General features: G+C 36.0%; 2 protein-coding genes across 3 annotated transcripts in view; both read left to right on the top strand.

Moving 5' to 3' along the window:
• LOC125656601 (uncharacterized) overlaps positions 1–16,221 on the top strand; it is a 16,280-nt gene extending 59 nt beyond the window's left edge. Inside the window, exons 1-9 of the mRNA XM_056145627.1 lie at positions 1–72; positions 3,685–3,737; positions 4,262–4,402; positions 5,493–5,660; positions 6,867–6,962; positions 9,895–9,982; positions 14,865–15,071; positions 15,591–15,762; positions 16,098–16,221. The exon at positions 1–72 is cut by the window's left edge and continues 59 nt beyond it. Coding sequence (XP_056001602.1) covers positions 39–72; positions 3,685–3,737; positions 4,262–4,402; positions 5,493–5,660; positions 6,867–6,962; positions 9,895–9,982; positions 14,865–15,071; positions 15,591–15,762; positions 16,098–16,221 — 1,083 coding nt within the window. The 5' untranslated portion in view covers positions 1–38. The remainder of the gene's footprint in view (positions 73–3,684; positions 3,738–4,261; positions 4,403–5,492; positions 5,661–6,866; positions 6,963–9,894; positions 9,983–14,864; positions 15,072–15,590; positions 15,763–16,097) is intronic.
• A 3,822-nt stretch (positions 16,222–20,043) lies between these two features.
• LOC125648693 (uncharacterized) overlaps positions 20,044–26,103 on the top strand; it is a 66,179-nt gene continuing 60,119 nt past the window's right edge. For both annotated transcript variants that reach the window (XM_048883933.2, XM_048883936.2), the window contains exons 1-6: positions 20,044–20,228; positions 20,317–20,399; positions 20,591–20,723; positions 22,464–22,632; positions 22,910–23,001; positions 23,784–23,966. In XM_048883933.2, the coding sequence (XP_048739890.2) occupies positions 20,099–20,228; positions 20,317–20,399; positions 20,591–20,723; positions 22,464–22,632; positions 22,910–23,001; positions 23,784–23,966 (790 nt within the window). In that variant the 5' untranslated portion in view covers positions 20,044–20,098. The remainder of the gene's footprint in view (positions 20,229–20,316; positions 20,400–20,590; positions 20,724–22,463; positions 22,633–22,909; positions 23,002–23,783; positions 23,967–26,103) is intronic.

Below are 26,103 nucleotides of genomic sequence, written 5' to 3'. Positions count from 1 at the left end.
ATTGGTAAGTTTGGATTCCCATCGGGTGTTTCGGGACGATGTTCCACAATTCTTCGAAAGTTGGGCACAGCGGTAAGCATTTACAAAATTACAGCTATGGACATTTTGTTTTAATGTTATGGAGAAATTGTTTCCAGGGGTCCATGTTTGCCCCACTCACAACTGTGTATTCTGTATATGATTTATTATATTGATCACTGTTGTTATCTTCACTTTTTCTTTTCCCATAATGAATGAGAAATGTTAAGCAAATATTATACTGCTTATATCAAAATAGCAATGCAAGATAATCTGCTTAAAGTTATGCAATCTTTTCTTGACAAATGTGGACGGTTTTTTGTAGAAAATCTGAAAAATACTTTTACGCATTAATGTATACTGCAACTTTCTTGGGGATCGAGGTTAGAATATGCCTTAGTACACCTTGCTTCTCATAAAGAGCAACTAAATGGGACTGTACTTCGAATGAGACGGCAAAAAACGACAAGTTTCACAAAGGTGTGGTAGTATAAAGATACCTCCATACTCAAAGATCGAAAGCGCCGTGCATACGCCAAAATTGTGCAGCCCTTCACCGGCAATTAAGATGTCTCCATATGAGTGAAAAAGTTTCGAGAGTGACGTTAAGCACTATACATATAGCCCTATATATAGGAAACACTTTCAATTATCAATGGTTATTCAATTATTTCTTAATATATTGGATGGCTTGCAATATCATAATTGTTTGCATTAGAAGGTTATCTATGTTTTTGAATTAGTATATAATCCTTTTGAAGGTTTTATATGAATAAAACATGTTCAAGTCAATGCATGACGATCTATATTAGTAGCTTTTTAAATGTCGTATTTAGGTCGTCGCCATGAGCTCCTGTGATTTTGTTTTGATAATGTAGACAAGGTAATGCTGTCTTTTATCTAAGCATACAATGCTACAAAGAAATGTCATCAACTTGAATTTTAAGCAAGTTTTGGTCGCTTTACTGCGTTAATACCCGAGGCGTTCTTGTAAAGCCTCACTCGTTCTTATATATATGTGCATCTAATAATCCACGACAACCAATCAATGCATGCTTTGCATTATGTAAAGGACACTTTGACACAGTTGAGTTCACAGAATTTTTCACTTCTGTTTTCCTGTTGTTAGCCATGTTCATCAAACCATGATTCTTATTCACGTTTGCCAGTTGCACTTCTTTACTTTTATCTGGGGTTGCTGGATATAATCAAATCATTGATAATGCTACACTGCTCTCTAACAAATTAACTAAACTCCTTGAACGGTGGTAATGTTACTGACTGTCTTTTCTTATACTTTGACGCTCTGGTGGTCCACTTCCGTTGTAAGACCGGTAGTAGTTTAAAGATGATTGGTATTACACCTGAGGATGTGTTGCAGTAGGACAACCGATCACAAAACTTATCATCTTCCATGGCGGATTTAATTTCTGTCAAGATGTCCGAGAGAAGTTACAACTTCTCTTTCTCTTTCATGGTGATCCTAGGAAAACGATCAAGTTTCCTCTTTAAGGCTGCGCGGCGCTTCTATCACTTTCGGGATGCCGCATCTTTCTTTTAGGGGACTCAATAGCCTTTGTAGGCCTCTCACATGGTTGTGGGGATTTAACGAACGTACACTGATTGCTTGGTTTGTAGGGCTTATTCCAAGGTACTTTGCCAGCAAATCCCGTTCCTCGGACGGACTGATATTAATCTCATTTATTACTGACTGGAAACTAGTTCTCTGGTTTTTCATCGAAATTTAAGAGTCTTGAAAAAACCAGATCCTCCTTTAGGAGAATCTTTGCAAACTCTGAGCCCAGATCAGTATCAGTGATACGTTGTGGTACCAAATGATTCCGCACTCGTAAAGATGTAGGGAGTGGTGCAAAAACATCGCTTAGTCTGCTGTGGGTTACATGGAAGGGCTTTCACACATGAAAACCTCCTTTGTTCGCTATGTAATCCTGAACCCGTTGTTTGTTGATGAATGAATGGACAGGTACTTCAGGGCTCTCCATTTCATCTACCATTGCTAGCTTTGATGTTGCAACTTCACCAGCCATCTTAGCTGCGAAAAGATCAAAATCCATCTGGATTAGTTGCTGTTTGTATTTGTTTTCTGCTTGTGCCTTCTTCATCGGCAAACTTGAGTCGAATCCTCGTTAATTCTGCTCTTCGACGTCTTGTAGAAGATGCTTGAAATTTCACTGACTTGTCGGAAAGTCAATCACTGTAAAGTTGGTATGATATTTTGAAATGGCTGAGACAAAGTCTTTTCATTGGTAAATCTCAATCGTTCTTAAATGCTTTATTCATTCGTGTAGCATAGTTCCATACATAAACATTTGGAGAGAGTTTATACCCTCCGTCTACTTGATCAGGATATATGGCTCATGTCGGGTGTGTTTATACCCTAATAATTAATTGGAGATATTTCTGCAAGAACTATGTACAACTCTAGTTCCTTTTGGATTTTGTCAGATTGAGCAAAGACTAACGATAGATTGAAGAATAAACAATAAAAAATGTATCAATTAAAGAAATGAATAATATTAAAAAGATGTGCACACTCACTCCTTTCACTCTCAACACAAATTTACATGAATAAGCAGTTGACAATATAGATATCTGATACGTTGTAAACAGATCTTTTGAAAAGTCCGATAGTACGTACCAGATGTAAAACAAATGTACAGGTATTAACTTTTCAAGTTAAAACAATATTCAAATGTTGTATGATTTAGAAAAAGTTCCAAATATTCAACTTTCCTTTTCTGTAATATAATATTCTTTGTTTTTGTTTCTAAATTTCGAGTCACTTTAATTTTATAATGTAACTAATCTGCACTCTGAAGACACTGTTCCGGTTTCCCGCCAACTTGCGATAAGCACGTCCAGAATGGAGAACAATCCACCACCATGTAAGCCTTGCACGAGCTATTGTCAACTCTTGACTAGACAACAGGGTTCCGATGCCTCCCAAGTCTCGGGTTATCCTCTACTGAGCTACACCACGTCCTTCCATATTGTAGCACAATATCCACATGGATCTCCGTATATCCAAATCCCGCGACTCTCTGTCTGACTTCTGCTTGAAACTAGTTTTTTTAAACACCCTGAAATTAATTTATTAAAACTACCAACTTGCAACTAAACAACAAACCGAGAAGGAAAAATAAGAAGACCGTGCTAGACTAATTATTAATACTCATGAACTACCAGAATACAAACAAAATACGCTTACCGGCTAGGAAAAAGATGTGCCCTCCGAACAAACTCCTATTTCAGTAGTTATCTTTCTCCAAATGTCCTAAATAAAATCTGACAGGAAAATAACCATCCCCTGAACTTCTAGGACTTGTCAACGTGGCACCCGGCTGATGTCGTTACCGTGCCCTATCTAACTTACAGCCATACAAACCGGTCTCTTTTATACTAGCAACTAAATATAACACACACCTGACTCACTCTTACGATAACCCATTCGCATCAAAATCAAAACAAACGAATGAAAAATACGGGCCGAAGTGTCTCAAACAAAAAATAGGGCCGAAATGTCTTGGGCCAAAATGTCTTTGGGCCGAAGTGTCTCAAAAATTTGGGCAGAAGGGTCCAATTTTTGGGCCGAAACGTCCGACTACCTTATGGCAACATTATCATATCGTTATTTCTTTATTTCAGACAATGCCCAGCGAAACTCAACGATTGTAGACATGAGCTCTGGACAAATTCCCGTATGTAGCATCCACATTGCATAACCATGTTTCCGATTTCTTAATTGATATATCTTGTATTGAGACTTTTTATCATGTTTTAGTCGTTAATCACATACTCTTGTTAACTGGCAAGATTGCGCAACGTTTTGTAAGTTTCAATATCATCTATTTTAAAATAGCAGTGACTGTTTGTATTTTTGACAACGACTTCTATTAGAATAGGTAAAATACGTAGCATATGAATAAGTCAACAGGAAGGGATTGGTAATAAAGAAGACATTTAACTGAAGAAACAACACTTGATAATGAAACTTGTTTGTAAGATTGATGCAATTGTTTTGTGAAAACTTTCTTTCGAAAAACCATTGACGTTTACTTTTTAAAGTGGGTGCCTGGCGAAGGGGGTGGGGTAACTACCATATTAACGTGTTAGGTTTAAACTGGGAATCGAACCTGGGTCTCCCTAACCGGAAATATACCCATTATGTTAAATTGATGACTTCAGAAACAAATTATATATCATGATATGTTGTTTTGTAAAGGGAAAATCCATATACGATGATATGACAGACACATGTGAAGCAGAAGAGGTGATTGAAAATGACGACATGGAGGTTCGGTCTCACGATGAACATCAGCCGGACATTAATCTCAGACATGATCAAGACTTCAATTCTCTGGAAGTGCGTGTAAAATCTTGTGTTATGACACCCTCATATTTATTGTATTTGACGGTATAATGTATGACATGTATCCAACCGTCTTTTAGATGTCCTCCCCATGTTCTGTATTCTACACTCACTTCTTCAATCAATTGACAAACATCAACAAATATCATGTACAGGTAATAATGGATTATTGCTAAAAGGATATAGTGAGCTAATGATGGAGATGTTGACCAACTGGAAACGAGTTTTTAGCTTACCAGTAATGTATATTCCCAGTATCATACCTAAGAATGAAGCGGCTATGGAAGACTGGGGTGTCTTTTATTTTCAGTTCACAGGAATATACCGAATCCGGTAAATGAATGAAAACTAGTATTCTTAATAGATAAAACGTCATCGATATCTCTTAATGTCAGGTTAAAGACCACAATATATTTTTGCTTCTCGTGCACTACATACTGTATATGTCGTTTTTGGATACATTCTGCCTCGTAAGAATATAGAAACAGTTCATCTAATAAAGTCGTGCCCATGGACATTTCGACAGACTGTTGGAAGGCCTGATCACGAAAGGCTTCGTAGATATTGTCAATGAGGAACTGTAACATAGTTTTGCGATTCATTCCAGAGTACTTGTACGAAGGTTCAAAGTAGTGTTTAACAAAATAATATTTTGAACGACTTATCACAAGATGGGAGTATTTTCGAGTTTCTAATAAAGACGCAATTTAATTTATTGTGAAGAATGGCTGTGAAAAAAGTCATACATTTTAGTGGGAAAGTTTTGCGATTTCAAACTTGCTAAAATGTCTTTGGGATTCCCAAATGTTCGTTATATCGTTAACGTTATGCTCAGATGAATATAAAAGTAGATTGATGAAAGGTATGATACCAAAGACTTGGGATCGGCTTATTCAATACCAAAATAATTCATAAATATGATAGCCATACAGCACGTTTTTAACATACAGCGTTAGTTGGATCTTAATTGCGTGGTTAAAGAAATCTCACTCCTTTGGTAGATCATTCTATCCAGTTACGTTCCTATATATTTTGACGTCATGGTCGATATCCAAATAGCAGCATAATTTTTTTTATTATGCAGGGTGTTACTGCTATAGAGAATGATAGTTTATCCGTTATTGAAGCTGTGCAATCGAATGACGAAATCGAAGGGACATCAGAGAAAGAAGATTATAATATACAGGTCCTCAACGAAATGCAGGTAGAGGATAATATAATGCTTAAAGAAGATGAAGATGAAAATGATCAGGTAATTCGTGGATATGAAAATTATCAATGACATGATTATTATATATAATGTATGTTTAATTACGACGTATATGTTCCCTTCAATACTTCAAACTCATGAATTTCTTCAAGCAGCTCATGCACTCTTTGTGAGAACTGTTTGTTTTAAAATATTTGGTACATACAACCGTATTATTGTAAAGACAGACAAAGGATGTTGGATTAAACGACTTGTTCAGGATTTATTTTCATAAATATCACACAAAAACAAACAAATCCACAAGACGTTTCTACTCATAATAAGGAGTTAGAGACATGATAAGACTAGTGAAACTGTTTACATAACAAACAGTAACCAATCTCATCAATCTAATGAATATACAATCCCGTGAAAATTTAGGTTAGAGTAGGTCATCAGTACCGCTTGCTTGTCGTGAGAGGCGATTAAATAGGGCGGTCCTTCGGAGGAGACCGCAAAAACCGAGGTCCCGTGTCACAGCAGGTGTGGCACAATAAAGATCCCTCCCTTCTCAAAGACTATAAGTGCCGAGCATAGGCCTAAATTTTGCATCCCTTCACCGGCAATGGTGACGTCTCCATATGAGTGAAACATTCTCGAGAGGGACGTTAAACAATATACAATCAATCAATCATACAAAATACAAATTCGAGAACGGGGCACAAACCAACCCCCCTGTAAATGGCGGAGGCTGGATCAGGTGCCTAGTAGGAGTAACCAGTCACCCCCACCATCAAGCCTATATCTTGATCAGGTAAACAGAGTAATCAACAGTCAAAAACCAGTATGTAAATCACCTGATCCCAAAGCTACCCGATTCTACCTCGGATGTATCCTGGGTATATTTACCCTACTCTCGGTTTCGTTTATGGGACTGCTGAAATCAATCACTATTCTTCATTTTCACGTTTTCTTAAAAAAAGGAAATATGGTGGGACAAGTGTACAGATTAGCTAAAAAGACTAAGATTGCAAACATTGATCAATATCATAACTCCTATCAAGTAGAATTTTATCACTGTTCGGTCTGTAAATCTAAGGACATACACTGGTTGATAAAACTTTCGAAACTGAATCGCCATTAGTGCTGATGATTACTGATTATGAGTTCCACAAAACCCTCATAGTGAACACCAAGAGTACAAAATAATGAATTTATTTATATTCATTATATGTATTATCATTACAATGATTTTTTTTTCCTGTACAGCTTTTTTATCGCAAGGAATTCCTAAGGAGATACCTCAACACTAGTGATTCGGAAGAGACCGATGAAGAGGAGTCTGAAAATGATGCACAAGAGGGTGTAAGTGAATCAGTTAGAATTTTCTGATAGATTGTAATGGCAGAATAGTTGTATATCACTGTTCGTTACCTCCGCCTTTCATATGCCACATTTTCATCTAAGATTTAAAAAAAAAGAAAAGAAATATACATAGCAATGGCTCTAATCAACAATCATATTTTTGTTTTGTGTTAAAAAAAAAACCTTGGTAGCATAGCTGATACTTAAAACTTGACCGAATTGGCCAAGATTTGGTATTATATGATATTGATTACTGTTCGTTATATTCGCCTTTCATAGTGACTTATTTCTCTAGTGTTTTTTTTTTTTTACATTCTTATATAGCTTGTCTATTGTCATACAGCTTTTCCTCCAGCAATATACAGCCCAGACTTGACCTATTATCAGATTTATCATTCCAGAAATCTTAAATGTAATTGATAAAAATTGTTATGGCCAAAACTATGTTTTCTGTCTCATCTGGAACAAAAGTGGGTAGGTATGTAGAGATTGTTTTTAATATTTCTTTATTATTATACCTCAGTATGAGAATGCCATGCAACGCGTAATCTGATTGGTCTAGACGGTCACGTGCCAGGGAGGACAAAACTTCATATCTCCCTCTCAGACATCATATTTCCCCAAACTCCCCGTCGAGACCTCATTACGTCACCTACGAATATACCTCTCCTATGTGACGCAGTTAAAAGTTTGAAAATATTAAGAACATTAATATAAAAGTATGGATTTTATCTTAAACATAAAATGATCAAAAGATCATTAAAAAGTAGGGATACTCTGTTCAAATCATTGTGTAAAGTAATGAACTTGATGTTTACGTTCTTGTTTTGAAAGTTGTTTACGTTTAACGTTATGTTTGTTCGTCATTCTACAGTGACGTCACAGTATACGCGGCCTAAGAAATCGCTATCCCATAATACCTAAGTGGAAGAGTTTCGTTTGTGAGCAAACGAACTCTGGTGGAAGTTTGCATATTTCCCTATCATATTTACCCCTCGTGCATTTTCCATAAATTTAACGTCACAATAAGTCCGAGTCATTCTACTTTCATAGTTCGTAAGGCACAAAATATGCGGGTCTCTGATACACAGTTGAATCGCATGGTTTTGGTTTTGGTTGATACAAAAACAAGCAAGTAAATCAGCACTCAAGGAGAATGGAAATACAAAAACTGGTTATCATATCAGTGTATTTCGTTGTGTGTACCTTCTACCGTAATATGTTGACGGCGCGGTGTTACCGTTAGGACGATCCCAGCTACATACAATGTAGATGAGCGGACTCCAATTTCAAACGTACTTTTGTAGTCTTGCTTTGTTTCGGTATAATAAACAATTTATTGCATAAATGTTCGGGAGATATGAAGATTTATTCACCCAAGAAAAATCATATTCCCCTCGGGCGTTGCCCTCGGGGAATATGATTTTTCTTGGGTGAATAAATCTTCATATCTCCCTCACTATCATGCCATAAAAGTATAATATTCAATGAAAATGGAGGATGAAAGGTGACAATAACGAAAAGTGATCAATCGCATAACTCCTATAAGCAATTCAAAATAGAGAACTGGGCAAACACGAACCCCTAGGTGTACCAGAGGTGGGATCAGTTACCTAGAAGGAGTAAGCATCATGCATAATTTAAAACAGAAACACAATGGAGATGTAAAAGTAGAAAAATGCATGTCAATATTGATGTTTTCAGGGGGAAACCCATGAAATTTATTTTTATTAAAATCCTTTAGTGCAGGTTAGGTACATGTATCCTAAACAACATCTGACATTTTCCTTATCGACAATACGTTATAACATGGTGATTTAAGCGTTCTGTGAAGCTATTAATATCGGTATATTTATTTGATTAACTTTGCAGCTCAGTGGGTGAAGCATCCTACTTTTGCGACAGAGATTCAGAGATTGAATCCAGCAGATAATTCTGTTTTCATGAATATTAGAACGAGTTTTCATCTAGAATTGCAGTGTTTTTGTCCTCTACAAATTTGTAGATACATGTAAAACTTATACGGTACCAATTTTGATGCACCAGATGCGCATTTCGACAAATAATGTCTCTTCAGTGATGCTCAACCGAAATGTTTGAAATCCGAAATAACTATGAAGTTTTAGAGCTAAATATAGCCAAAAACAGCGTGCCAAAAAAGTGGAGCCAAATTCGTCCAAGGATAAGAGCTGTGTTAAAATAAAGACATACCGCTAACAAAAAGGCAAATCTAACGAACCGTGACCAATCCCATAACTTCTATAAGCAATACAAAATAGAGAGTTGGACAAACACGGATCCCTGGATATAACAGAGGTGGGGTTGAATTGACAGTTGAATAATCGAATGGTTTCACAGGGTCAAATAAATCCAGATTGTAACCATGAGGATGTCTATAATTCATAAGTTTACTGAGGGCAAAAATACAATATCACATAAGTGAAAATATCTCTCCGTGCCATCATACCTAATTGTTTAACAACAATTACCAAAAGTATAAAAAAAAAATAATTACACATATTAGCATTTAGAAAAAAAACCTCAAAGAAAAAACTCACTCATTCATCCATACACATTTTTATATCTCCCCGCATAGAACATTTGATATAGCTGTTAAAGTAGAACATATTGTGTACATATTTACGTTACTTTGCGAAAAATTAATTTTGCGTTATTATGTGAAAGATTTGTATTTTCGTGCAAAACATTGATCTTATTATACGAAGGTTTCACGTTATGCAAACGTTTGGAAAAACGTATTATACGAGTTTTCATTTTATTACGCTAAGCATATTTCCCCAACTATCGACAGAAAACATATTCATTGTTACATAATAATGGATTCAAATATAGAACGTATGAAACCTTGCATTTCTAAATACAGTAGCCATCTTGCTATTAAATTCAATATTGTCTATGCATTTATTTGCAGGATGTTCAAGAAAATCCTACTGTGCGCTATAAAGTTTCTCAATGTGCAACATTTGCTGGATTAAAAATTTTGGAATGCTTCGAAGGAGGTATATAATTCATTTTACTTTTACGTTAATTACTTTTATGACAAAGCGTCGGTAAAAATCCATTTGACCCTACATCGACCTTTTAGTAAATGAATTTCAAAATTCGAATGTAAATTGTAAATTTGTTAAGGACTTTTAAGTTCATTTTTTAAGGGATTATATGTTTCTGTATTGATGGAAAGAATGCCAAATGCTGAAGTTCGCCAGATCGTACTTGTTATACGCTCTTCTCTGTTAAAGGGTCTATGCAATGCAATCCACTTTTTTGGTAGAATAAACAACTATTCAAATAAAAATTTAGTTGAAAATTTGACGAAGATATAAATTAGATTAAGGGAGATATTAGCGAAAATGTCCAAATCACAGATGAACGTATTTTTGAAATAGTCGGGTTCAAGCGCCAAATCGCTGTGACGTCACAACGGATACGGGGTCATTGTCATGTGGAAGAAAGGAAAGAGTGTAGATCAGTAGTTGAATTTCGCCTTTTTTTATATTATTTACTTGTAGTTTTAGTGTACTTATATGTTATAGTTATTAAGATTTAGCCATCGTGAACAGTTCTAAATCGCAGAATTCGTGATTAGCATTGTAAATACTGTGACATCTATACATTTCTCGGACATGGTCAAAGAGTCGAATCATGACGAATGCAAAGCCGGTAAGTTTGCCTTTCGTTACAATATTATACAGATTTATTTTTTTTTTCGATGTTTTCATTTACTCTGTACAAAATATCCCAAGCATCACTGTTCTTACTATATGTTAGGATTTTGTAAATGTATTAGCCATTAGAATTGTAACTTACTTTCACTTTGGTAGGCTGGACTTCATTTCATTGAGAACAGGTATTTTCTAGTATAAGATATCATTCCCAAAGCAAAAGAAGGGAGGCGCCAAGTACTTTTGGTAAGTAAATTATATGCAAATACACCGTATATTTATTAAATAGATAAATAGACAAAGTGTGTGTGTGTTTTATTGGGGTGGGTGGGGTTCCACAGTAAATGCACTATACAGTGCCATACATTTCTAATGACAAGAACAAAAAATATTTTGACAAAATGCATTCCAAATAAAATAAGTGAAAGTAACATCTGTACAATCTACATGTATTTCTATGGGTTTTTCAGGTTTATGTAGACAACCTGACTCATGTAATATGTCCCACATGTCTCATCATGATGATATAGGGGATTCTCCTCCATTTCAACTTCATTTGGCCACCGCCAGAGAAGGGTGAAGCTGTTTGGAAAATACTCGCAAGATACAAGCAGAATTAACGGGGGGGGGGGGGGGGGGGTATGTCTGTATATTATACTGGACTCTTGCCACATCTTTACAAAATTACATAGATTTCTTTCTTTCTTTCTCGGTAAAAAGATACACACAGTATGAATTATCCCAAGTAGAAATGTCTCATAGTGTCTCATAAAAGTTTGTAAAACTGTCAGCCATTAGAATTGTGTCACTAATTTTCAGTTTGGTGTTGGCTGGACTTTCTTTCAAGGAGAACTTTACAAAACCCCAGATATTTTTTTTTCATTTGTAGGAGGCTGTACACAGTAAAATACAGTACACTCCTTTTGTATATAATTTGAAGTTAAAAAAAAACAAGAACAAAACATAATACACTATGTCATATGGTTTATAGCAAGTGCATAATGAAAATAGTAAATATGCGAAATTTACGTCTAAACACAATTTATAATACTATTTCTTTGCTTTTTACAAGGGCTGTTGGATATGTAATGTGGATTGTACGATATTTCAAAAGCATTCGACTCAAATGGTGAAATGAACATTACATCCCTTCAAAGTATTCTCTGCGGTTTGAAATAAATAATTTCAAACTCTGAATCCATTTCTGAAATACGTCACGGTACGCTCAGTTAGGTAGACCTCCGAGGCACTGATTGGTGGCTGAGCCAAAGAGTTGTCGGGACTTGTAACGACGACCAGATAAGAACTTTTAAAGTTTTGGAAAAAGGAGAAAGTCGCATAGGGCTAGATCGGGATAATATGACGAGTGTGGCAAGACGGTAACCTTTTCCGACTTTCTAAATTGCTTCACAAGCTCAGATGTGTGTAATGGAGCATTATCATGAAGTATATGAACATGCCTAAATCCTGACACAGCGCGTCGTTTCTGATAATAATTCTTGAGCTTTTGTAGTAAAACATTTCGATAATACCGACCTGTAACACTTTTGCCCTTCGGCACCGGAATTTGTACTGCTGTACAATCACATGTGAAGAATATGCAATAAAGAATCTTCTGTATCCTTATGGTCCTTTTGGCAACTACATGCCTTCTGTCGTGTTTAGTTAGTCATATTTTGTTTCCAATTTTTCTCAGTAGTTCGAAATAGTGATTCCATGTTTCGTCACTATAACAATATTTGCAAATTGTCTTTGATTGAATTTGGGAAACATTTTGAGCAATTGCTTAGTGGTTTGTACTCGTACCCGTTTTTGGTCACCGGTCAATATATGTAACGCACTGAATCATGATCAATAATACATGGTCAATATATGCGGTATCCATCTGGCAGAAATCTTTCGTACTTTTAAAATTCGCTTCAAAATGAAATGCCCCCGCGATAGCGATATGCCAACAGCTTTGGCAATATCACGAATCGTGTATCTGCCATCACTTTCAATCATTTCCCTGAATTTTGAGACATTTGCCTTGCCTGTTACAGTCACAGGTTCACCAGATTTTGCTGCATCTTTGACGGACTCTCTGCCAGTCAGAAATGTCTTTCTCCACTTACGAACTGTCTCATAAGATACCTTATCAGATCCATAAATTTCCCCCAATTCAGTACAAATTTGCATTACCGAATGACAGATTTTTCTGCGAACTTATATTTAAGCTCTAATATTTTCAATATTCTCAACCCGTTTCCCAACACTTTTTACAACAGTAGTCAACGACTGGCGCTATTGAAATGACTATTAGTTTAAAAATATGTAGAGCTGAAAGCTCGTGTTTATACTGTGAAAAAGTATTGGATAGAGCTTTCGAAGAGTATCATCATCTACAAAATCGTTCAAAGCGTTATCGCACTGTGGTACAATGCACATTACTTATCGAACAGCCCGCGTATTTTTTCAGGCAATGTATATATATTGACAAAGACAGCAACCACTACAGTAGAATGTACCACAATGCCTCCCGACAGAGTAAATCCACTCTTCTTGTCCTAATTAAACGTACATCACAGACAGCAAGGAAACATGAACATTTTTTCCTAAACATCCCCATCACCAACGGGCCAACTATCGATATCCAATGTAGTGCATTCCTCTACAAAAAGAAGAAAAAATGTGATATAGCTACATGCATATGTTGTTAAAATAAAATCGTTTATTCTTGTATGGCATAATCTTCTGTCTTATTGTTGATGACTTCCAGGTTATGGGCTTAAGTCACTTGTAAATTTAACTGAGGTGATTGCTTATAAATAGTTATTTAAGAAAGATGTGTTGATTTAATATGTTGTACTAAGAAGTTTTAATGTAACAGAGCAGTTTGCATGATTTTTTTCAGGCTGCGTGTGTTAACTTGTAGGAAGAGAAATATTCCCCTCCCAATGAATGCCTATTATCTACAGTATTTTCTTTAAGTATCATAATAACCTTAACCTTTGACCACAACGAAAAGAAATCAAACTTATTTTAGGTTCACACAACATCTATTGACCTCATTTCTAGGTGCACATATATAATAAGTCAGTCTTCTCCATGTGTCACGAGAACATATACTTTGTAAATATCCAAGTCCCCCACCCCTCTAGATCCGCGCATGCGTCTCCGATTTTAACTACGAAATCATAATGCAACATACCCATTTGTTTCTGGCAACTGATGATGCTGTCTATAAACATAACACAGATACATGAAGGCACACCGGATGAAGTCCAATTTGTTGCGTTATAAAAGGTTTTCTTGGTTTTGTAGCACTGTCATGACTTGTTGAATTTCTAACAGATAGACCTGTCTTTAGTAATGGCCGCAATTGCACCTGGTTTAATCAAAACCTGCAAGATCTATAATATTTGGTATTCCATTTAGTGACAAACTAATTCCCTCATTTCATAAATATCAGTTATTGATATGTTAGTAGCTCAATATTGACTTCTTCCAATACACAACCAGTACGAACTTCGAAGCCATTTTAAAAATATCTCATTAGTCATGTCGTATTGTTTTATTATTTTATTTATATGCAAACAAACTATCAAAAATGCTTATTTCTTTATTTGATAGCAAAAACGCATCGATCGATTATAATGAACTGATCTGTTACTCAATGATTTATAGTTTCCAATTCATTCTTCGTCGGTTGTAAATAGATCTGTTTTGAGGTGAATGATTTTGGTCTAGTTCATCCTTCGGCTCAAAAAGGTATGGTTGTGTCTCTTATTCGACATCAGAACATTCAATTACTTCTGAATTGGATGAAATATAGCTTAAATCACTGCATAAACAACTGTTGCTCTCTATATGTTCCATACTATATTCCATGCGTGATCCCATTCTGACGTCATAGCTGAATAACCTTCGTTTTCGGTCGTTTCTGTTATTTCTACACCGATTTTGATGCGGTTTTTACGCTCAACTCAGAAAAGAACATTCTTTTAAAACACAATTAAATAATATTTCATTGCATAGCCCCTTTAAGTTTTCAAACCTGGTGGCATTATAAAGTGATTAATGTTAAAAATTTCGATGCAAATGGATTCTGAAATAATGATCTCTATTCATTAGATTGAAAAACGTAAATTGGAAATAAAAATCTTGGTAAATCATCTTTACTTTGCGCTTTGCCGATTTACATAACCTAACAGTATATGTATCCGTTCCGATATTTCAGTGAAAGTGAAAGCTGGACAACGAGTCGTTCGAGGCAGAGACTGGGAGTATGGGGACAATGACGGAGGAGAGGGAAATATCGGAACGGTGACGCATGTTAACCAGGAGACAGTCAATGTTCAATGGGATTCGCAAGAGACATCATTTGAATATCGGATAGGGAAAGATAAAAAATTCGATCTGAGGTTGTACGATAATGCCCAAACAGGTATTAATTTCATATTCTTCTTCTCGCGAGATATGAATCATAGGGGTAATAGTAGTAGTTGTTGTTGTTGTTGTTGTGTCTTAATTTATCTTAAACATACTTTGCAAAAGAAAAGATGGTATCAATATATCATGTTTATGCTGCAAATTGAGACACAGTTTGCAATAAACATCTTATATATGCAGTTAATGTTTGCACTAACGGATTTGCAAGGTCTTCTTGCATATAAAAAAAAGAATGCGTCCGTGTATGAATCGTGATATAAAAACAAGAAGCATATCATTAAGTCTTTGATGTGTCAAAAGATGTATTTATTTTGAAAATGTTGAATGAATATGACATTTTAATGTGTGCATATTCTAGAAGTATGAGTAGATTAAGTAAAGCTGACTACGTCTTTCCAACTTCAAAGCTAACCCTGTTTCTTTGCACAATGCTATATTCTAGTGATACAAGTAATGCAAATGATTATTAAATGAAATATGTGAATCCTTGTCTTTCACTAAAATGTCTTTAAAGGCGTAAAACATGTACGTTTTGGGTGCGATGAATGTTATGAATCCCCTATTATTGGAATGAAGTGGCGATGTCGACAGTGTGAAGACTACGACCTTTGTACAGACTGCTACATGGAAAACGAACATGATGTATCACATGTTTTTGAGAGAAAACAGGAGAATGAGTCAATAAGGTGACTTTAATTTCGGACGATATAATTCGATATTTACGTAACATTGCTAAACAGAACAAATTTCATATATACCGGGCTTTAAGAGGCGATTTATGCATGAGGAATCCTGAATTGAAAACATCATTTAAAAACCGTTAAGGGTACATAACATGTTATGGATTATTGATATGAATATCGGCATAATGAAAATTGAAGGATTACATTGTTTAACGTAAATAACTCGACATGATATCGCATTTTCATTAGTGCTAAACGATGTTTAAAATCTGGATTTCCACGAAATTTGTAATGTTGAGTTGTTTTTCAAAAATCTGACTTTTTTGTTATTTATTTAGTGTAGAGTTAGGTCCGCGTAAATACATGGAACCTGTTTCAGCTAAAGGAATACTCAACTATGCCGATGTCAAGTTACGAAGTGTTCCTGAAAATGGACAGACTGGTGAGTATATACAAATGTAGGTCTTGTAAAGTTAAGAAAATGTGTTTTTGTGATTGTTGTATTTCTTTTTACAATTCAGAAGCGTATCTAAGGAATAACTTTTTTTTCAGTTGATCAAGGTAAAATCAACGGAAAATGTCAGGGATAGTCGGTTTCTTTTACTTGGTTCGTATGTTTTATTTCAAAAGTCAAATAATATTTCATTTGGATGAAAACGATATAAAGTAAGTACTGTGGTGTGACCTGTAAATTTTAAAACAGCTTAACATTAGCAGGCCGTCAAAGTGCATTTTATATCAACGCAGGTATCAAGAATAATTTCTGTGATATTGTCAAACAGAAAGACAGGCTGTTCTTTGTTTTTACGTCCCGTCGAAACATTTTCCCACTCACATTGAGCCGTCCCCAGGTGTAAGTGAAGTATCGCATATGTAGACATGTGACTAGGACACAATATTGTAGTAGTGAGGGTTCTTTAACGTGCCTGTTCAGACACGGGACCTCCGTTTTTATGGACATATCCAAAATACCCGTGAATCTCTTTTTTGAATGCCGAGTGTTTGGCAAAGAACCAATCATTTCCTATGTTTACGTTTAAGGTTTGACGTGGTCATGGCACGAGCTGGGCTTAAACTCGCGATCACCCGGTTACAAAACGAAACCTCTACCACTGAGCTACCGAGACCGGACATGCATAAAAATAGACATACACACACAAACACAGATAGATAGATAGATAGATATGTTATGGGATTGATCACTGTTCGTTATCTTTATCTTTCATAGGTAGACAGATATATACATGTAGATACATAGAGAAATGCATAGTGAAATATAGGATACTTTCCACAATGAAATACACCCTATCAGATGCATATGGGGTAGTGTAAAGAGATGATAATGAATAGTGATCAATCTCATAAGTCTTATAAAACCACCGCTGTGGTTTAGAGGTAGAGCGTTCGCCCACATTCGGAAGGTCAATATTCGAATCCCGGCCGCGACATACCTAAGTCGTTAAAACAGGTAGTGACGGTTCCATCGCCAAACGCTCGGCATCAGGTGTGTTTGTGATGGCTGCTCGGATATGACTTTAAAAACGAATGTCCCGTGTCACAGTAGGTGTGACACGCTAACGAATCCTCACTGCTCAGTAGCCGCACGCATCGAGCATAGGCCTAGATTTGAAGCCATTCACTAGCCTTGGTGACGTCTCCGTAAAAGTGGAAACTCTCGAGAGGGGTGTTAAACAACATACAATCAATCAATTATGACTCATATAAGGAATACACAATAGAAAGTTGGGCAATAGAGAATACTGACCCCTTGATGTATCAGAGGTAGGATCAGGAGCCTAGAGGGAGTAAGCATCTCCCGTAGACTGGTTACACCCGCCATATGCCCTATATTTCCAGGAGGTAAACGGAGTAATCGGTAGTCAATGCCTAAACTGTGCTATTTAAAGCATATGCAGGCAGATATGAAAGTATCAGGCGAGATTTACTTAGGAAATTATCGATGGTCTAATTGACGAAAAGGTCCAATTATAAGTCCAAAATATCAAGGAGCAGAATAATATTGATAATGCAGTATCTCAAGTCGTGAATATCTGTGACATGGATAACAGAAGTGTTTCATAAGAGCCGAAAATAACCCCATTCAAACTTAATCCTGAGTGGAAGAAAACTCAAGAAATGACAGAAGCGAAAATTAACAAATTTCCGAGAGACAAGCAGTATGATGACGTACAGATGACCAAGACACAAAAACAAAACAGAGCAAACGTTGAGACACATGAATCAAATTATCCGTCTAATTTAACCCAGAAACAGGACTTTTTATTTATGTAAGGAATCAGGTATGTTTATCCGAGACTGTCCTGCTTAGATGCAACAGAATTACAGTGTTGCTCATAATACACAGAAGACCTTGCAGAATATCACGAATTCGCAATATTTTAACAATCTAAACTCCCAGGGATCGTACTGAGGGCTGACGGCCAATGAGCAGGATTCTCTTACAGTAGACCTATCTGAAATAATATTGAAGATATTAATATGACTGTTTACGATATAATGAAAAATTATTAAACATGTCCTTGAGTTTAATTAACAGGAAAACTGAATGATTCCTCTGTTGTCTTTACAGTTGATACTGAAGCATCCCGAACAATTATGTCAGAAAAAAATTACAACAAAATAAAGAACCTAATCAAACCAAGGGGTGCTACCTGCATAGTTAGTGCATGTGGTACAAATTGAATCTACTTCAAAAGCCAGAATCTACATTGTCGCTCGTTATTGAGATAGCAGATTATTTATTTAAGAAAGTTGAACTTATCGTTGAAACAAATGGAGACTTTTTGTATTCTTGCGAAGCAGAGTTTATCAAATAGCAACTACATGAGAAGAACAATCTCCTGTTGTGGCCTTCAACTCTACATTTTGATATACCACCGACGTTGAACTATTAACAATGATAATTTTCATTCCTATGTCGATTCCGTATATCCCAGTGAACTCGAAATCCAAGACACACAGATTCTTCCACATCTGCTTCGTACGTACAATAAATATTAATGGCTAACTAAAAACTCAACTTTATGACAAACAGGATAGTTTCAGCTTCTCCATCGTCGGCATCACATATGTTTGTAGCAATAATCCAGTATCACCTGTATATGGTGTTTCTGTCTCTCAACTGATGCGATGCGTAAGAACTTGTTTGATGTAAGGTTTTATGTATGATCCGTATTTAAATTGAGACACGCTACTGACAAGCAAGTTGATGTTACAGACATTTCAACAGTCTCATTTTCGTTCACCAATTCACAAATTATATGGTAGTTATATTGATGCAAGGTGAAGATAACGAACAGTGATCAATCTCATAACTCCTATAAGCAATACAAAATAGAATGTTAGGCAAACACGGACCCCTGGACACACCAGAGGTGGAATCAGGTGCCTAGGAGGAGTAGACATCCCCTGTGGACCGGTCACACCCGCCGTGGGCCCTATATCCTGATCAGGTAAACAGAGTTATCCGCAGTCAAAATCAATGTGCCAAGAACGGCTTAACAATCGGTATGAAACACGTCAGACAGCATTTGACCCAATGCGAGGTTGTATTGACGAACTAGATCGTTATAACGACCATAGAATTTCCGAAATGCTGACTTTAATCGAGACTGTTGAAACCCCTGTACCATCAACGTGTTTGTCAGTAGCTTACCTCGATTTAAAAACTGACTATACCCAGAACAAGCTCTTGTGTATCGAATTAGTTGATATACATAAACACCATATGCAGGTGATAATGGAATATTGCTACATAAATATGGGAAGTTGACGATGGAGAAGCTGAAATCATCCCGTTTGTCATAAAGTTGAGTTGTCAGTTTGCCGTTAATGTCTACTTTCTAGCATACCTAAACAACTTATAATTGGGTCAAAATACTGTTTGACGTATTTCATACCAATTGTTAGGTCGTTCTTGGATTTTGACTGCGGATTACTATGTTTGCCTGGTCAATTAAGATATCGGGCTTACGGAGTGTGTTATTGGTCGAAAGGGGATGCTTACGCCTATGCACCAGATATACCTCTGGTACATGTATATCTAGGTGTCCGTGTTTGCCTAATTTTCTATTTCAAATTGCTTATAATAGGTGTTATGCGAATGATGTTACCTGCAGCTCTAATATAAAAGTCTTCATTGAAGATAAAATATAGAAAAACATTGTCCCATGAACACGCCAGTGTTGTGAGTAATATATTTTGCTATTAAGTCATAGTATCTTCTATTTTGTAACTAGAAACTATTATTGTTTCAGGGTTTGTTTCAAGTTTCCTGGGTAAAAAGCTGAAGCTCTGGAAATGTGATGCTGTTGTGAAGATGGAAAATGAAAAGCACTCTCGAAGATATCGAATTGGTCGCGAGGGAAATACAGATCTCAAATACACAGATTCGGAAAATAACCCATCATGCACTTATTATAGAGACCATTTACCTGCTTTGACCAATGGTACGCTGCGTTTTTTAAATATTCAATCAAAGTTTCAGAGAGAATGCGGTATGGTAACGTGAATATGTCATTACAAAATGTATTTCAGAAACTGTGAAAGTTGGAATGAGAGTCATTACCGATGCACCAATCAATGACAATGGTATGCTGGGAACAATTGTTAACATTAAGGTAATTCATATTTTATATACATTGTGGCAGTAACAAAATTCCCCAAGAAAGACTAGTTGATATTAAAAATGAGCACACATGAACTTAAACCAGATCTCAGATCATCCAAATAGGGTGGAATTATACATCTGATACCATGCCCCGTAGTAACTGTTGATGTGGTCTAGCTATTTGTTTTTGAATCTTTACAGACTCAGAAATCGGGTGCCCGTAAAAACACAGAGAATATGGCATACAGTGAGATTGATGTACAATTCGATAACGGTTTTACAGAATCCTTCCAAGAACCAAGGGACCTAAAATTGTACGACAATGGACAAACCGGTAAAGTATTGGCCACATTGCTTAAAATAGTAAGTGGTATGGTAGTGCATTCCTGTCATCTATATAAAATTTTGTCAACATTTTTAATTTGTTATTCCGCGATGACTGTCTCAAAATATTTGCTTTACATTTTCAAAATGTGTCGACATACAAGCAGTCACTCTCCCCAAGTCAAAATAACATCACAATTTATAGCACCAATGACAGTGGAATCGCTTCTCGATCCCAGAGTACCAGTGTTTCGGTTGGTGTGATAAAGATCACTTACTGCTACAACCTAAATTGCCATCCATTCGTCAACATCTGAGCCCCTCATATACAACTGGTTACATCTCCGCAGGAGTGAACAAAATACTTATTTTAATTAGTATCTCGACTTGAAATATCGCCAAAACTTTTTTTTGGTCACAGTGTGCTTACTATTTTTTTTATAGATCACAATGTTACCATTCAGTCGTTTAACCTCTCCCTTAATTTTTATTTCACAATCAGGCACACCACTTACATTTTCGGCATGCTATATATTTACGAGTATATAATGAAGATTCACATATGTTTAAAGCACAAGTCCAGTGAAAGAGTTCAATGTTGTATTTAGAAATATGCTTTATGAATGGTGAAGATAATGAACAGTGAGCAATCTCGTACATTCTAAAAGCAATACAAAATAAAGAGTTGGGCAAACATGGACACCTCGATACCAGAGATGGGATCAGGTGCCTAGGAGGAAAAAAAACATTCCCTGTCGACCGGTCACACCCGAGGCGTCGTGAGCCCTAAGAACGATTTAACAATGGGTATGAAACATGTCAGACAGTTTTTTTGCCCAATGCTAGGTTGTATTGGCAAACTAGATCGTTATAACGACCATAAAATCAATTAAAGAATAAATATCACAACGCTTTGAAATTATTTTCCTAAGATAAATTTCACATTATGACCCTGGGTCGAGGCCTCTCCTGGTGGACTGTTAGTCCCCGAGGGTCTCTACAGCCCAGAAGGTAAGTACTTTGTTACTAGCTTGAAAATACGGATGTATACATGTATTTAATTGCTGTTATAAAATTTAGAAATTCATTTAAAAATTCAGGACTATCTCCCTCACGCATAGCTCTTATCCTTAGACGAATTTGGCTCCACTTTTTTGGCACACTGTTTTTCCCTAAAATACATGTATCTCTAAAACTTCATTGTTATTTCGGATTTGAAACATTTCGGTTGAGCATCATTGAAGAGACGTTATTTGTCGAAATGCGCATCTGGTGCATCAAAATTGATACCATATAACTTTTACATTATGCTCCTGGGTCGAGGCCTCTGCTGGTGGACTGTTAGTCCCCAAAGGTATCTCCAGCCTAGTAGCTAAGTACTTAGTTACTAGCTTGAAAATACGGATGTATATTTAATTGCTGTTATAAAATTTAGAAATTCATTTAAAAATTCAGGATTATCTCCCTCACGCATAGCTCTTATCCTTAAACGAATTTTACTCGACTTTTTTAGCACACTGTTTTTCCCTAAAATAGCTCTAAAACTTCATTGTTATTTCGGATTTCAAACATTTCGGTTGACATCACTGAGGAGGCATTATTTGTCGGAATGCGCATCTGGTGCATCAAAATTGGTACCGTATCAGTTTTACATCCACAATGACACATTTCTTTTACATTATACATGTACATACATGTCTTTACCTACATGGCTTTAAAACGTTTCTTTTCCTTCGGTTTTAATTTCCAGGGACTGTCCATGGAGCTTATTGCGATACTTGCAATGACCAAACACTCATCACGGGACTTCGTTGGAAGTGTACTCAATGCTCTGATTTTGACCTTTGCACAGAGTGCTATATGAATGATGAGGATGATGTCAATCATATTTACCAACGAATTGTGCAGGAAGGTGCAAGGTACTAAATTTCAAGGTTACTGAAAGTCAGAGAACATATATTTCAAGTTGCATTAGATAACAATGGATTTAGAATATATAAAAAAGGAATAAATTAATCTGGACAATATGCATTGTATGCATTGAGTTAAAATCTCGTGTGAAGATTATTGCGTAATTCAGAATTTCAGTACTCCTTTAAAATCCGTGTTTATTCTTCTATTATTTATTTATCTGAGTTATGAGATTGATCGTTGTTCGTTATCTTCACCTTTTTGCTATCATGAATTCCATTTCAGCGAGACGCTACAAACAACTAGAAAAGAAGTCATCGAAAGCAGAAAGACACTGTCAGGGATATTTGTGGGAACAGAAGTTACTGCACTCGACGGTATGTCTTTTCATATAGAGAATAATTGTTTTAAATAAATCCACACTTTTCAACTTGTTCTATCGGACCGGAGAATCCAGCTGTTAATTGATATTCTTAGGAAGTAATCGACAATAGAATATTTTATTACTACAAATCTAATCAACAATTCGGACAGAAGTGTAAATTCAGAACTTTTGTCATTACGAATTTCATTACTGACTGCATGCGTCATGTGACGTCACAAGTTTAACATTGACATTCCCAAAGATTTGGAAATGTAGAAATCAGCATAAGATTGAAATGATAAAGTTATGACTGTAATTATTTTACATATATTTAACACAAAACTGGATATAAGGTGAAGCGTCATTTATATATAGTCAAACCGCTGCGGTGGCCAAGAGGTTAGAGCGCGTGCCCCGCATGCGGAAGGCCAGGGTTCGAATCCCGGCCACGACAGAACTAAGTCGTTAAAACAGGTAGTGACAGTTCCATCGCCAAACGCTCGGCATCAGGTGTGAATGTCACGGGTCCTCGGAGATGACCTCAAAAACGGATGACCCGTGTCACAGTAGGTGTGACACGCTAAAGAACCCTCACTGCTCAATGGCCGTAAGCGCCGAGCATAGACCTAAATTTTAAGCCCTTCATAGGTCTTGTTGACGTCTCCATATGAGTGAAAAATTCTCGAGAGAGACGTTAAGCAAGATACAATCAATCAATCAACATATAGTCAACATCAATATACATTTGCGTATTGTCAATGCAATTGTTAATAAATTTATTTTCAAAACTTCTAGATGTACATAGCAAAGGAAAAGTAAAGAGGTTTTGCAACTATAACATAGATGTCCAACGAAACGCTGTCAATGTTATGTGGAGTGAGAACGAAGCAAGAGAAGAAATTATTGATCTGATATGTACATCAAATGAAGACTCTGATATCAGTTATTATCCAGAACATCTGCCAGACCTTGGAAATGGTAAGTCTCTTACACATCAATATGTTGGTATGAAATGTGAAGGTAACGGACAGTGATCAATCTCATAACTCCTATAAGCAATACAAAATAAATAATTGGGCAATCTGTGGGGTTTTTATCAATGCTAATTGTAGAAAACTGTAATTCCTAAAGATACACGAAGATTTTATCATTGCGTAGTTTAAGCGAGAAGCAACACTTAAAATGATCAAATTACTCGCTTTTTACGTTACCTGAAATTTTCTGATCACCATTTGTCTGTCATCGGTATGTCCATCCGTCTTTCTGACTGTAAACTTCTCCCATACCATTTTCTTTTCCAGCACCACTGAGGCAAATTCAATCAAACTTGGTACAAATAATCCTTGGGTTTATGGGATCTTCATTTCAATTCAATTTCGAAATTTTAACCTTACTCATAAATGTTGAAGAACGAGTGATAGAGCTTTCATATTTCATATAATAATACTTTCCTTGTGACAACCACTTTCTGTACCAAAATTGCTAACCTTTTGACCCTAACCCTGGCGTTTGAGCTATTTTTAAGAAACCTAACTTATTGGATATATCATGAATAATTTAAAGTAGGGATTTCATAATTTGTTTATAGATTTTTTGTGACAAGATCTTTCATACGATATTTTTATTTTGAACATATTTTTAAGAAAACAAAACCTCGTAAATATTTCCTAAACTATATTGAAGGAAGGACTTTTATATTTTGCAAAAAAAAAGATAGCAAGTCCTTGATTGAGATTCCATGCTGTTTCACTTAGTCACTTTGACCTACTTTCAAGAAATATGTAACATAAATGTAATCAATGCATTTTGAACCATGTAAGGTAGAGTTTTCAATTTTGAAAATACTTTTTATAAAAAGGTCTTTCATACCATGATGTATAACCTTATGAATTTGACTTTCGCCAGAACAGCAAGGTGATGTTAAAACAATTTCTCTTGTTTCGTGACCCTTTGTAACTTTGTAAGGGCTAAACAGGGGTCAACAATTTTCCTGGAGATAACGAATGAAACTTGAATTTATTTTCAATGAAATATCTAAGTATAAAGCAGACGTAGACGACTCTGTAGTGTAGGCACCTAATCCCACCTCTGGTGTGTCCAGTAGTCCGTGTTTTCCCAACTCTCTATTTTGTATTGCTTATGGGAGTTGTGAGACTGATCACTGTTCGTTGTCTTCATCTTTCATGAACGAAGTACAGTACACGACACGAGTTTTATGCGTGTTCCACGCAACGCGGTGGAACAAATTTGCCCCAAACACGGTGGACCTTTAAAATTGTCGGCACTTTTGAAGTCCTATTTTTCCGCGCGAGCTAGACATTGAAGTCCACGGAGGATCTCCGTGGATGTCACCTGTACCTCCGTCGATGCCACCGTGTACCTCCGTGTGATAAAACAAAGAAATAATTTCCGAAATGATTCACCCAAAAAACCTTTTCGCTTGGCCAGCATACATGCCCTCACCCCATTACTTATTTAGAAAGTAGCTATAAATCATTCAATTCTTGTAATTGTTGTTTAATGATACGTTGGTGTTTTCGGTTCATATCCGTATGTAGACTTCCCTGCAGACGTTCACACCTTTTTATGAAACGCCCAAATTCTCGACATCCTGTATATAAACACCTGTGTTATTCCCACCACTCGTCGGTACATTGTTTCACGGCACGTGCAGCACAATTTCACCAAATAAAAGAAGGGTCATGAACAACGACAATCACATCCCAGTAATTTCAATTTGATAAACAGCAGTTCAAAGAAATGTGTACCATAAGCAATAGTTTATTTTTACGTAAAGTTTTCATTGTAATTAGGAATATGTGATTAAGGTCAGCTATATACATGTACATGTTTACATTGGATATGAATTTCATTATGTACTCAACTGTGAAGCAATGTGAGCAAAGAATCAAATTTTTATCACTTAAACAAATAAATATTAAAACTATCTTTACTTTTAAACAAACCTTTAGAAAACTCCGTACTTTCATTAAGAAAATTTCATTAGAATGTCCATACTTCACATTAATAATAACACGGTTATTTAAGGTTTTTTTTTCTAACTTGATAAATACTTTATTACACGCATGTATTATTTACTAAATGTATATATAAC

The sequence above is a fragment of the Ostrea edulis genome, chromosome 7 (assembly GCF_947568905.1).
Source record: "Ostrea edulis chromosome 7, xbOstEdul1.1, whole genome shotgun sequence".
NCBI lineage: Eukaryota > Metazoa > Mollusca > Bivalvia > Ostreida > Ostreidae > Ostrea > Ostrea edulis.
This window is presented reverse-complemented; position numbering and strand designations above follow the sequence as displayed.